Below are 13475 nucleotides of genomic sequence, written 5' to 3'. Positions count from 1 at the left end.
CAAGTCGGAGCCGAGGATTGGCTCCGAACCCAACCAGCAAGAATGAAGACGAGATGGGACAACATAACATCATCTGTTTTGCTAAAATCATTTCTGAGAATTTTATAAATAACAGATATGTATGAAGTGTTCTTGGATGAGCTATTAATAATTGTTGAGATAAAACCCAAGATTTTTAAGTTACTCAATGTATGCCTCTAATGAGGGTATGAACTTAGAATGTATAAAATCCTTACAAGTTTGGATGTACAGCCAATTGCAATTTTGCAGACTATATCTGCTGATCAAATAGTCTGCAGAACTTATTTTATTAGCTGAGAGAAATTGATTCCAATATAATAGGTCATCCTTCTTAAATTCTAACATTTTTTGAGTATCAAAATATATCAAACATTCACTTGTGTAAGCAATAGGAAAGATAATTATTAATAAATTCTTAATTAATTGATCAGAAAACATAAGCTTTTTAAACAACAGTAATATTTGGTTTATAAGAGGTGCAAGAACAAGTTTTGACTTTTCTCTTTGAATGCATATTTTTAAAATCCATTTAAAGATGTTTGTATGCATTTGAGTATATGGTTCAAGCAATGAGTTAGTATTAAGAAGTAAGGTTTTATGTATTGATTTCCAATATGATGTATACGAAGAAATATTCCAAAGCAACACTATGTTACTAAATGCAGAGTCTAAATAATAAATATTTGGAAACCCTATACCTCCTTCATCCCAGTTTGTGGCATGCCAGAGAAAAGAAATTCATGTTTTTCTGGGATACCAAAGGAAGTTGGGTAATAAGTTATTAATTTTCTGTTTAATTTTGACAGATGGGGAATTATTAGAACTTGGCCAATGAATAAGATTTTAGATAACAGTATCACTTTGATTAAAGTTTGTCTGCAAATGTGAAGAAGTGTCTGTTCCAACTGTCAGTTAGACTAGTAATTGATTTTATAAGTTGGTAATTAGATGTGAGTGATTTGTTATAATTAGATTCAATAATGATACCTAGATATTTAATATGCATGCCCTCCCAGTTTATGTCTCTTTTTGATCTAAGTTTCATAGCAACATTTGTATTCACTAGAAGTGCCTGAGTTTTGTTGTGATTGAATTTTAGACCAGAGATGTTTGCAAAAAAGTCTAGATTATGTAATAGGTGATCTACTGAATTTTCAGTATCATATTAAAAGTTATTAGTAGGTCATCAACAAACAGTTGTATCTTGGGGGATAATTTGTCTGACACTTTATATCCTTTAACACTGTCATTATTTCTAACATAATTTGGAAGAGGCTCAATAGCCAGGGCAAAGAGTAATGGGGAGAGAGGGCACCCCTGTTTAGTACCTCTTAATATTTCGAATGGGCTAGATAGACAAGATCCAATCTTTAGATACGCTATGGACTTTTCATATAGTTTTTAAAATAATTCTATAAAGTTTGGGGAGAAATTGTATTTTTGCAGAGCTTTAAACAGATATGGCCAACATAGGGAGTCGAAAGCTTTATCTATATCAAGGCTTCAGAGGTTCATAGGTTCATAGATCAGTACTAGGCTAACTGCCCTTGCAAGCTATTTTAAGCCTAGCCAATTATCCCTTGTGTGACTCAAACCCTGCACCTTGTGTTTGTAAGGCAAACACCTTAACTATTAGGCCACCCTCTTAAAATAGAGAGCTCACTTTTTTCTTGTTTGCTAAGTCTATTAAGGACAATAATACAATTACATTGTCTTTTTACCTTTCTGTTTTTGATAAACTTGGTTTGGTCTTTATGAATTAATATTGAAAGAATATTATTTAATCTGTTTGCTAAGACAGACATGAATATCTCGTAATCAATGTTAAGCAAAGAAATTGGCCTGTATGATGTGCAAAGGTTGGGCTCTTTATTTGGTTTTAAGATGGGAGAGATGCTAGAATATTTCCATGAGGGAGGGATGTTTTGCTGCTGTAGTTTTTAACTTCTTGGAACGCATTGAGTAAGATTTTCAAGATATTATCGGGTAACAGTTTGTAAAATTCCAGAATTAGCCCATTCAGCCCTGGTGCCTTTTTTGTCTTAAGATGTTTTATTTGTTCCTTTAATTCTTTAAAGGAAAAGGGTTTGTCTATGTTATTAATATTGTGTTTGGATAGCTTCTTTTGAATATTATTAGCAAGAAAGTTGTCTATACTTTTGTTATCACTTCTAGATGAGTTAATATTATTAATATTCTTGTAATGGTTTTTAAAACATAATAAGATATTTTTTAGATCTGTAACTTTGACAGTCTGATTATTTCTAGTGTATATTATTTCTTTTATATGACACTTTTCATTTAAATATTTAGATCTAATTGCAATCCTGTGCATACTCTTAGGATTAATTAAGTAGGACTATAATCTAAATTTTCCAGATTTATTGATATTTTATGTTGCATGAAATCCTGATATTCCTTGTTCAGTTTACATGTCACCTAATGCAGATTTGTCAGTTGATGTAAGTTTTAGTTTTAGTTCATCAATTTCTTTTTGTATGTCTACCAGTTTTTATCCCACTCTTTCCTTTTATTTATATACCAAATTTTGGTTTTACCATGTAAGACTACCTTTAAAGTGTCCCATAGGATAATATCTGAAACCTCTCCATTATTACTGGCATCTAGGTAAAGCTTTACTTCATCTAGAAACCATTCTTTAAATCCTTGTCCTGTTACTAGATAAGCAGGTAGTCTTTGGCAGAAGTTTAATGGGTCAGTATTACATGTTACATTGAACGTGATAGCATTGTGGTCAGACATAGGGCATGATGTCAGCATTAGATTATCAGTTTTAGTCAGTAAAGAACTGGTTACAAAGACTTTGTCTATGTTGGTCTGTATGCCAAATCTGTAAGAGTAGTGAGAATACTTCAGTGTCAATTAGGTTTCTGTCTTTTATGTAGTTGTTCAAGTGTTTGGCAAAAGGGGACATCTTGAAGGGCTTAGAGCTTGTGGTATCAGTGGAGGACAAGATACAATTAAAATCACTTGCTAACAGTAACTCACCTTTAGACTTTAATGTTATGGAGTCTAAAATGTTTTTTTCACAGTTTTAGTCCTAATACCAGGTATCTAGTAGGTATTTGCAAAAGTCTAGGCTATCTAATTTTAATATGCTTCTGTCATCCTGCAGTTCACTGATGAGATCTGATATGCAGTGACATTCATTACCTAGAGTGGCTGTTCTTCTTCAAGATCAATGTTTTTCTCCAATAGTTTAAGCACTAGTTGAGTCCCTACTACTTGGGAATGGAATGTGGGACACATATATACATGCAGTATGTGTGTTCATGTGTGATAGGAAGACTGATGGACAGATCACTTTGGCTTTGCCTATAAAAGCATATATCAATTCCTTTAGTGAATTTTGTGCAAGTACATCCTCTAAATAGCTCTATGGTTGTATCTCTACCACACCACCAAAGACAGAATAGTTGTGCAATGGCCACATGATATTCCCTCAAACCCCTCTTTAATACATCTACAAACCTATTTTGCTGAGTGGATGATCAAGTATCCTACATCTGTTGCACAGGCTATCTAGAGTTCGATAACAGTCCTTGTCTGTAGCTGCTGCTGCTTTACTAATTACAGGACTACAGTATCAGCATATATCATGGCAAGACTAGCCACCTGGTAGTGTGAACATTGTCTCTAGGCGATGGTCACTGTTGATGTAACACCCTGACCTCATGTACAAAATGAGAAAAAGGGCATTGGTGCTGATGCTGCTTATCAGCAAATTATCACTTGTTTTACAGTGTTGTGATGCAACATCCAAAGCACAGTTTATCTTTGTTATGAAAATTAATACTTCATCTTTTTTCCTTGTGCTTATCAGAACAAAACCATGTTAGTTTGGCATCATTCATCTGTGCATTCAGGTACATTATTAATTTTACATTAAGTAGTGCTACAAACTTGAGTTTACAATCAATGGCATTGAAGAATTTGTTTGGGAATGGAATCAGGACATGAAGCGGGAGTTAACTGACATGATTAGTTCACAAAATTATACCTTACTATTAAATTCATCAACCCTATCTTTAGATCTTTAGTGTAACTTCTAAACTACATCATATTATTAATTATGTTCTGGATCAGGACATATGATCTTGTCATATTACATATCTAAGTTGATCAAATTATGGTCAGTGATCTCTTACAGGTTTGACTTGTACCACTTTGGAACAAAGGTTTTATAAAAGCCTTACAACATCCCTTTCTAGACACAATAATCCAAAAATGTCATCACTGAGACAATTTGTCTGATACATTCATAAAAGCCTCATAACAACTGAGTTCACACTGGTGACACATGAAATACCAAATGGATCAGAGACAGTTTGAATTCATGCTGCCAAACAACACCTACAATCTGACTACAACCAAAGTGTGGGACACCAACAGCAACAGACTTCAAAATATATGGAAAGACACAAACAAAAACAGGTGTACCTGTTAATAAGGTCTGAGCAGGCACAAATACATATCAGTAATGTTGCAGTGGCAAACCCCATACCCTCAAATCCTGCATTTAACAACTACAGTAGTGCAAAATCTTGAAGAAGAAGTAGACGTGCAAGAATCAATTTGCCCTAATACTGTGCTATCTTTTAATTGCTATATTCAATTTTGGGGATCAAGATGATGAGGGCTTTTCACCTTGCAAAAATGCTGTGAAAGATGTTTCATTACAGACTTTGGTATTTTGCTGTTTTCAGATTCTGAATCAGACTATTACACACATTTTGAATACCACATTCCTCGGTGACTATCGCAAAAAATGAGATTGCAAGGGTGGCATTCAACAGAGTTAGCCTAAACGAAGTAATGTGAACACAGAATATTGCATTTTACTGGCTGTGACTAGTACTGTCTAAACACAGGGGATATACCATGTTATTCAGTACCATCTTATTGTTTTAAAATTGCAAATGAACTTATTTTTTCTTCAGGAATATTTAGATTTCTATAGTTTTCATCTACTGTACATTTGTCTATTACCTCAAGAACAAATGTCAGAGTCCCAAGCTAAACTGTGTACATTAAGGCTTAATTTCTTCTTTTACATGCTTGTAAACCTTGACCAATAAACAGTATACTGTTAGAGACATACTAAATTTGCTAAACTCATACTGTAAAAATCAGCAAGCAAATTCAACTCCATATTTAGAAACAGGTTTTGAATATCTTTTTGTGAAGACACAAAAAGTAAAAAAAATAATAGCATAAAAAAATCTTTGTTTTCCATAGTTTATATTACCTGGTGCAAGACCTACCTTTGCTTTAGCATCAGGTTTATCATCAGCCTTTTCAGCTAAAAGTATGAGCCTTAAGATCAGAGAGACACTCAGAGGGAATTGTCCTTTTAGTTTTGGTACATTAGCTTTGATAAGTCTCTGAACTTTGGGGAGGGGAATATTGTAGAAGAAGACTTTGCCCAAGAGGTCTTGACCACGTCTTCCAGCACGCCCAGACATCTGAAATGGTTAAAATAACAACTATGTGAATTAAAACACAAGTAGTGATGGTTAGCTAAAACCAAAGCACCCGTTTAAACATCCACTATTTTCTGACATCTTAATAGAGAATTCAGTGTGTAACAAGCAATATGTAAGATGGTTTTGCCAGCTTGAAAAGTTCAATGGAGACAGTATATTGAGCAGAGTACATCTTAAATATTTAATAGTCCTCTTGATATCCATAAATGCAAGCAGTGGTTAGGCTCTGCATATGGCAACCAATATTAGAAAGTGATTTATATTTACATGCATATGACAGCTTGCTGTAGATTGTCTTTGGTGGATAGGCTTTGCATTAGCGCATCTAGCATCACTGTACACAAAACTGCCTAGGCAAACGTAGTCAAGCTGAAGCAATCATCAATAATATTAATGATAAACACATTTTACTACTTGAGATAAAAATGTAGTCTTCATTTTAGCCCTCAACATATACTTTGCTGGATAATAATAAAAAAAAGAAAAAAAGAAAAAATTAAGCATGGTTCCCTGAGCATGCTTCTTTTGAACATTTTTTATGGATTCTTTGACAAGCAAATACCAATTCCCCATTTTCTTTGTCAAACAACTCTATTTTGTCCTCTCAAGCAATTAAATACCTGCATTCCAGGTTCTGAAGCAAGCCTTTGCTATCAGAATATGGTATACCTTGCGTCCCAACAGGGTAACAAAAAGAAGTTTGAACTCATTACCCTACTACTATAGCCTGTATTATTTAAAAAGCATTCCATGCAAGTAATATACCAAAATGTAGGAGGTAATGGCAAATTTCAAACCAACAAAGATGCTCTGAAGCTCAACATTGGCCTCAATGCTTCTTGAAGGTCTCATTATTATTCAATACTGCCTATCATAGAATATATTATATTTGAAAAATGGACTAACATGTTTTTAAGAAGTAGAGAGCAAAATATTTTTTGGTTTAATGATTTTTTTATTATTTATTTTTTAACACTCCTTTGAGTACAGCAGCACATCTGGACTCTAGTTAAGTATGTGTAAATATTGCTGGGATTGGATAAAATAATTCACATCCATGTTCATTTTGGAGGGAAGGTTTGGTTTATCTTAAGACAAAACTAGGTAGCTCTACTCATGTAATGTACTCCATTTAGATGTATTAGCTTTAGTGTTTATTTAGAAAATGAGGTAGTTCCACTCATGTAATGTACTATGTTTAGATTTATTGGCTTTACTGTTTATTAGTTTTAATCTGTGTGTATGTATGTATTGTGTGTGTGTTTGAGTAGGGGGAATGGACACTCTAAATTGGCCATAGGTGTGACTGTACATGTGAGTGTGGTGTGGAAGACCTACTGAGGCAGGGCTAGCCATCCGGTGGTGTAAATGCTGGCTCCAGATGATTGCCACTGTTGAAAGTGACAACCCAACCCCATGTACAAAAACAGGAAAAAAGGGTTGCGGATGTATGTATACATACATATATATATATATATATATATATATATATATATATATATATATATATATATATATTTATATTTATATACACACACACACACACACACACACATATATATATATATATATATATATATATATATATATAGTTCTACCTGACATAGTCGAAACCACACAACACCGACAACGACATCACCGACACCACATAATCGACAGTCCATTAACACGAAACCTCACATACCCGACAACGAAATAACCGACGGTACACAAACACGAAACCCCATACACTGCACACACCACAATAACAACAATAAAAACAAAACACATCCCCATTCCACAAACCACACACACAACACAAGCACCAAAATCCTACAAACCCACACTAAACCTTACTAACCCTAAGGTCCGTCACTACTCGCACACGGCCTAACCCACTCCTAACCCTAACTCACTTAACCCGCCTATCCCAAAGTCTATCCCCTAACCCTAACTCACTTAACCCACCCCTATCGCTCTAACCCTAACTCACTTAACCCACCCTACCCTAACTCACTTAACCCACCCCTACCCCCACAGACCGTCAATATCCACACTTACCTGACTCCGTCCGTCTACCGCATACTCACACAGCCTTTTCCCATGTCGGCATCCTCGGCGTCGGTGTTGTCATCCGTCGTGTCGGTCTTCTGCATTGTCGGTGTTCTGGCACTAGGTCTTCTTCATTGTCGACCTTCTGGGGCTCCGGATTCCGTTGTCGGTCTTCTGCACTGTCGACGAAGTCAGGTAGAACCATATATATACACATATATATATATATATATATATATATATATATATATATATGGGTCTACTTCATAATATCGAAAGGCTACAACATTGAATCTCATTTTATCGAGACCAGGTCATTGAAACCACTGCATATTGAAAACTCACATAATCAATTTCCGTTTCACCAACTAACGCCACCAACATTGCCAGTACACTACACTCATAGCACCTCCACAACTTACAAACATAATTTAACATAAAATATACCTTTTTAAACACTCTTGCAGAGCGCAAGCCCCCCTGCACCCCTCACACCCCCTGTATATTTTATATACCAACTCTGAGATCGCACTACAGTGGGGTAAGGGTAAACTTCCCAATCCCCACTGTACCATGATCTCCATTCAAAATGTTAAAAATCAATCATGTCTTTGCGTCATACCATTTTGAAATGCAGGAACATCTGTTATACCCACAGAGTGATCAACCTTAACTACTAAATCTTTGTTACATGTTTTTCAGTACTACCTCTTTAAACTCAAAATGGTTTATGGGAACTTTCTCCATTTCTTTTTTTGTTTTTTGTTTTTTTGGTTTCTTATCCGGTGAATGAATGTACCACAACATTTGGGGATGTTACATCGTATAAGGTTATCTGAAAGGTTATATAAATACATACCTCGGACTTTATTTGGAACTTTTGCTGGAGACATTCAATGAAGTGGAAATCGATTATGTGAGTTTTTGATATGCAGTGGTTTCGATGACCTGGTCTCGATAAAATCAGATTAAATGTTGTAGTCTTTCAATGTTACTAATTAGACCCATACCTACTGTATATCAAAAACTCACATCATTGATTTCCGTTTCACCGAATATCTCCACCAACACTACCAGGACACTACACTCACAGCACCTCCTGAAATTACAAACATAATTTAACATAAAATATACTTCTTTAAACATACAAATATACAGTGGTTTCGATGACCTGGTCTCGATAATATGAGATTTGATGCTGTAGTCTTTCGATACCATGAAGTAGATATAGATATATATATATAGATATATATATATATATATATATATATATATATATATATATATATATATATATATTCATGTGTGTGTGTGTGTGTGTGTGTATGTGTGTGTGTGTGTGTGTGTGTGTGTGTGTGTGTGTGTGTGTGTGTGTATATATATATATATATATATATATATATATATGTATATGTATATATATATATATATATATATATATATATATATGTGTGTGTGTGTGTGTGTGTGTGTACACACACACACACACACGTAGTAAGTATAGTAGGCATTTACATAAAAGACAATATGTTAAGATGGTGGTCTGCATAACCGAAAAAATATTATGTCAGGAGGGCATTTCACTTTAATGCACTTTGATGGATGAAGCTGTACACCATTGCTGAATAAACATGTGATGTACAGGCAACATGAGAAGGAGCCACTATGCGTGGAGTTGTGTTGGGTGTTAAGGCAGAGAAGTAGTAATTTATTGTCGTAGTTAGTGGTACTAAGGCACTCGGGTCTACTTCAGAAGACTGATAAACCAAAAGACTGAATCCCAAAAGACTGAAAATTCAAAACACTGAACACATTTTTAATACAGGAGGCTGTGCCCCCCACACCCCCTGCTAACTATATATACCAACTCCAAGATCGCACAACAGTGGAGAAGGGGCAAATTCCATCATTCAGTATTTTGAATTTTCAGTTTTTTGGGATTCAGTCTTTTGGCTTTTTGGTGTTCTGAAGTTACTCACCTGGTATAAAGATGTACAGAAATGTGTTATGTTGCTTCTTTTACATTTCTTTCATTTGGTATAAATGGGTCATGGTGATGTTTCCTTGGGAGATGTTGGTTACATGCTGGTCTGTACTCCAGCCATGGGTAACTTGTGCAGTATGTTAACACTGACATACTTTATGGCCATTAGAGTTGTGCAAGGCACTTTGCAATGCTTCCTACATATGTACAGACAGTATGTAAGAAACAGATGAATGCTGCTCTGGAGGTGATGCTAGTCCTGGAGTTTAGGGGGTATGCTATTCTTGTGTAAAGACACATTGTGGCAAAGATATCTTTTGCATTGATGGTTATTTGCATAATTTGGAAAGGTATAGCAATGGTTGGTGCTACTGATGCAGTCAGTAGAAACTGAATAAGAAATGTGATGGGACAGTTATCACTTTATTCAGCAGCTCTGGTGATTCTTTGCTGAAGTCTATTTGTCATGGCAATCGGCCTGATTGCACAGCTACAAAGAGGTATAAAGCACTGACTGATACATGGACAATGGCATCTCAAAGTAGGGACTTCCCTTGTGAGATGGTGACTGTTGTACTGAGTGACATGTCAGAAGAAGCTGTAGTTGCCATGCTCTGTAGAAGAGCTTTGTGCCAGACTGTCCATTACATTTGGAGAAAGGAGAGTATTTCTGAATGATGCTGGCCTTCCAGTACTGGAGAAAGAGATCCTGAACTTTGGCCTTTATGAGCCAGTAAATATATATACCAACTAGTGCATGATGAGAAAGGTACGTGCATAATGCTTATGTTGAGTACACCTGGAAATATACGTGACCTTTACATGTGCTCTATGTGGATCATGAGGCACACATCTCTTTCATGGTCATATGTTGAGGCAGCTCTGTTCCATTTGTAGCTGTGTACAACTGGAGGGGAAGTGTAAAAGCTTTCCAACTGTTACAGTTGTGAAGATGTACAAATCCTACAGGTGTTACAATCTTATGGAACAGACTGTTCTGAATGTTTTCCTAGCTTGAATATGAGCCTTAACCTCATTACATTATTACATTATCAATGATGTTGAGCCTGCTGCACTTAAACTTTTGCACCGTAACTTCCCCTCAAGTAATGTTACTAGATGTTTCTTTCATCTAATACAGGATGGTTGACATAGGGGGCATTCACTGCTCTTGTCTTCCCATTATGAATCTGATGGTGATTTTAGGTTATTTGTCAATCAAATTATTTGTTTAGCATTCCTACCCACTGTGGAAATTTTGGATGCATTTAAACTGTTGTGTATTTGTTTTCCAACTTATGAAGCAATCCTGTGAATTTTGAACAGTTTTACATGCTTGGGAAATGGAGGAATTTCCCTAGTAGATTTTTTTTGCATGCCTCAATTACTTCCTGCATTTTCTCCATCTTTATGGTCAGTGTATGATGTGATATTTGCTGGTTTATCTAGGACCCCGAATTTCATTGAGAGGTGGTGCAAGTATCTGAAATGCTTGCTTGGTGTATATATCTATGCATGTGTCTACTTCTAGTAATCGAAAGACCACTTACCCAAAGATGACTTTACCGAGGTGACAACACCAAACTGTTAATTTACCAAATTATCACACTACCAAAGTTTTTAACAGGGTAAGCATGCACTTTGTCAGCACTGAATGAGGAAACACTGCAGTATGTCAAGCCCACCCAGGTGGGGGGTTATGCCCCACACACCCCCTAAGTAAATATATCAACTGTGAAATCACACTAAAGTGAGGAAAAGGGCAAATTTCCCCATGGTGGCCAAGTGTATACTTATCCTGTTAAAAAATTCAGTAGTGTGATTGTTTGTGTGTGAGTGTGTGTGTGTGTGTGTGTGTGTGTGTGTGTGTGTGTGTGTGTGTGTGTGTGTGTGTGCATATGTATATGTATATATAATATATATATATATATATATATATATATAGATATATATATCTATGCCAAATGTTCAAACTATCACAAGTTCTAACCTTGAGACTAAAACAGAATCGCAAAGATTCAAAGCAAAACAGAAGCTACTGTTTTGCGTGGGGGAACGCCGACTCCCATACCTCCAGATATTTATATATATCAATTTTGAGATTGCACTACAGTAGGGAAAGGGAAATTTCCTTGATCCCCGTTGTTCAGTGATCTTGTACACCTAAATAGCAACAACATTCAAAAAATTCATTTTCTAACTCTGCAGCCAATAATTCAAGGGCTCAGACTTTTGACAGAGAATTTCAATGGAACTCATCTATATACAGTGGATATAAAAAGTTTACACACCCCTGTTAAAATACCAGGTTTTGTGATATAAAAAAAATGAGACTGCAATAAATCATTTCAAAACTTTTCCTGCCTTTAATGTGACCTATAACCTGTACAATTCAATTGAAAAACAAACAAATTTGTTAGGGGAAAAATATAAAAAATAAAAAAATGTACAATATGCTGGTTGCATACATGTGCACTCCCTTAAACTAATACTCTGTTGTTTGCACACCCTTAAACTGATAGTTTGTTGAAGCACTTTTTGATTTAATTGCAGCATTCAGTCTTCTTGGGTACACACATGCCATCAATTAAAGAGACTCTGATTAACCAAAAATAAAGTTCAGCTAACCTAGTAGGATTTTCCTGACATTAACTCAGTTGCCTGCTACAGCAAAAGCCATGGTTCACAGACAGCGTACACAGCATCAAAGGTGTCTCATGGCTGAAAGGTATCAGTCAGAAGAAGGGTATGAAAAAATTTCCACAGCATTGGGTACAGCATGGAACACAGTGAAGACAGTCATCAATAAGTGGAGAAAATATAGGACAACAGTGACGTTGCAAAGAACTGAACGTCCCTCCAAAATTGATGAAAAGACAAGACAAAAACCAGTCAGGGAGGCTGCCATGAGACCTACAGCAACACTGAAGGAGCTGCAGGAATTTCTGGCACGTACTGGTTGTGTACTACATGTGACAACAATCTCCCGTATTCTGCATATGTCTAGACTATGAGGTAGGGTTGCAAGACAGAAGCCTTTTCTTACACAGAAAAACATCCAGACCTGGCTAAAATTTGCAAAACAATACATCAAATCTCCCAAAAGCATGTGGGAAAAATGTGTTATGGTCTGATGAAACAAATGTTGAACATTTTGGCCACAATTCCAAAAGGTACGTTTGGCGCAAAAACAACACTTCGCATCACTAAAAGAACACCATCCACACGATGAAGGATGGTGGTGGCAGTATCATGCTTTGGGGTTGCTTTTCTTCAGCTGGAACTAGGGATTTAGTCAAGGTGGAGGGAATTATGAACAGTTCCAAATACCAGTCACTTTTGGCCCAAAACCTTCAGGTGTGTGCTAGGAAGCTGAAGATAAAGAGGAATTTCACCTTTCGACATGATAATGACCCCAAGCATACATCCAAATTAACAAAAGAATGGCTTCACCAGAAGAAAATTAAAGTTTTGGAATGGCCCAGCCAGAGCCCAGACCGAAATCCAATAGAAAATCTGTAGGGTGACCTGAAGAGGGCTGTGCACAAGAGATGCCCTCACAATCTGACAGATTTGGAGCACTTTTGCAAGGAAGAGTGGGCAAATACTGCCAAGTCAAGATGTGCCATGCTGATAGACTCCTACCCAAGAAGACTGAATGCTGTAATTAAATCAAAAGGTGCTTCAACAAAGTATTAATTTAAGGGTGTGCACACATGCAACCAGCATAGTGTATATTTTTTTATATCTTTTATATTTTTCCCTAACAGATTTGTTTATTTTTCAATTGAATTGTACAGGTTATAGGTCACATTAAAGGTGGGAAAAGTTTTGAAATGATTTATTGTGGTCTCATTTTTTTATATCACAAAAATCTGGCATTTTAACAGTGGTGTGTAAACTTTTTATATCCACTATAGAGATATATATAT

The 13475-nt window shown here is 35.9% G+C and overlaps 1 protein-coding gene across 1 annotated transcript in view; it reads right to left on the bottom strand.

Moving 5' to 3' along the window:
- LOC122794923 (probable ATP-dependent RNA helicase DDX60) overlaps nucleotides 1–13475 on the bottom strand; it is a 2818219-nt gene that overhangs the window by 660673 nt on the left and 2144071 nt on the right. Inside the window, exon 30 of the mRNA XM_044063516.1 lies at nucleotides 5307–5507. Within this exon, the coding sequence (XP_043919451.1) occupies nucleotides 5307–5507 (201 nt within the window). The remainder of the gene's footprint in view (nucleotides 1–5306; nucleotides 5508–13475) is intronic.

The sequence above is a fragment of the Protopterus annectens genome, chromosome 2.part1 (genome assembly GCF_019279795.1).
Source record: "Protopterus annectens isolate FY-2018-M chromosome 2.part1, PAN1.0, whole genome shotgun sequence".
In the NCBI taxonomy this organism is placed as follows: Eukaryota; Metazoa; Chordata; order Ceratodontiformes; family Protopteridae; genus Protopterus; species Protopterus annectens.
Note: the sequence above shows the minus strand (reverse complement) of the source record. Positions and strands in the feature narration are given on the sequence as shown.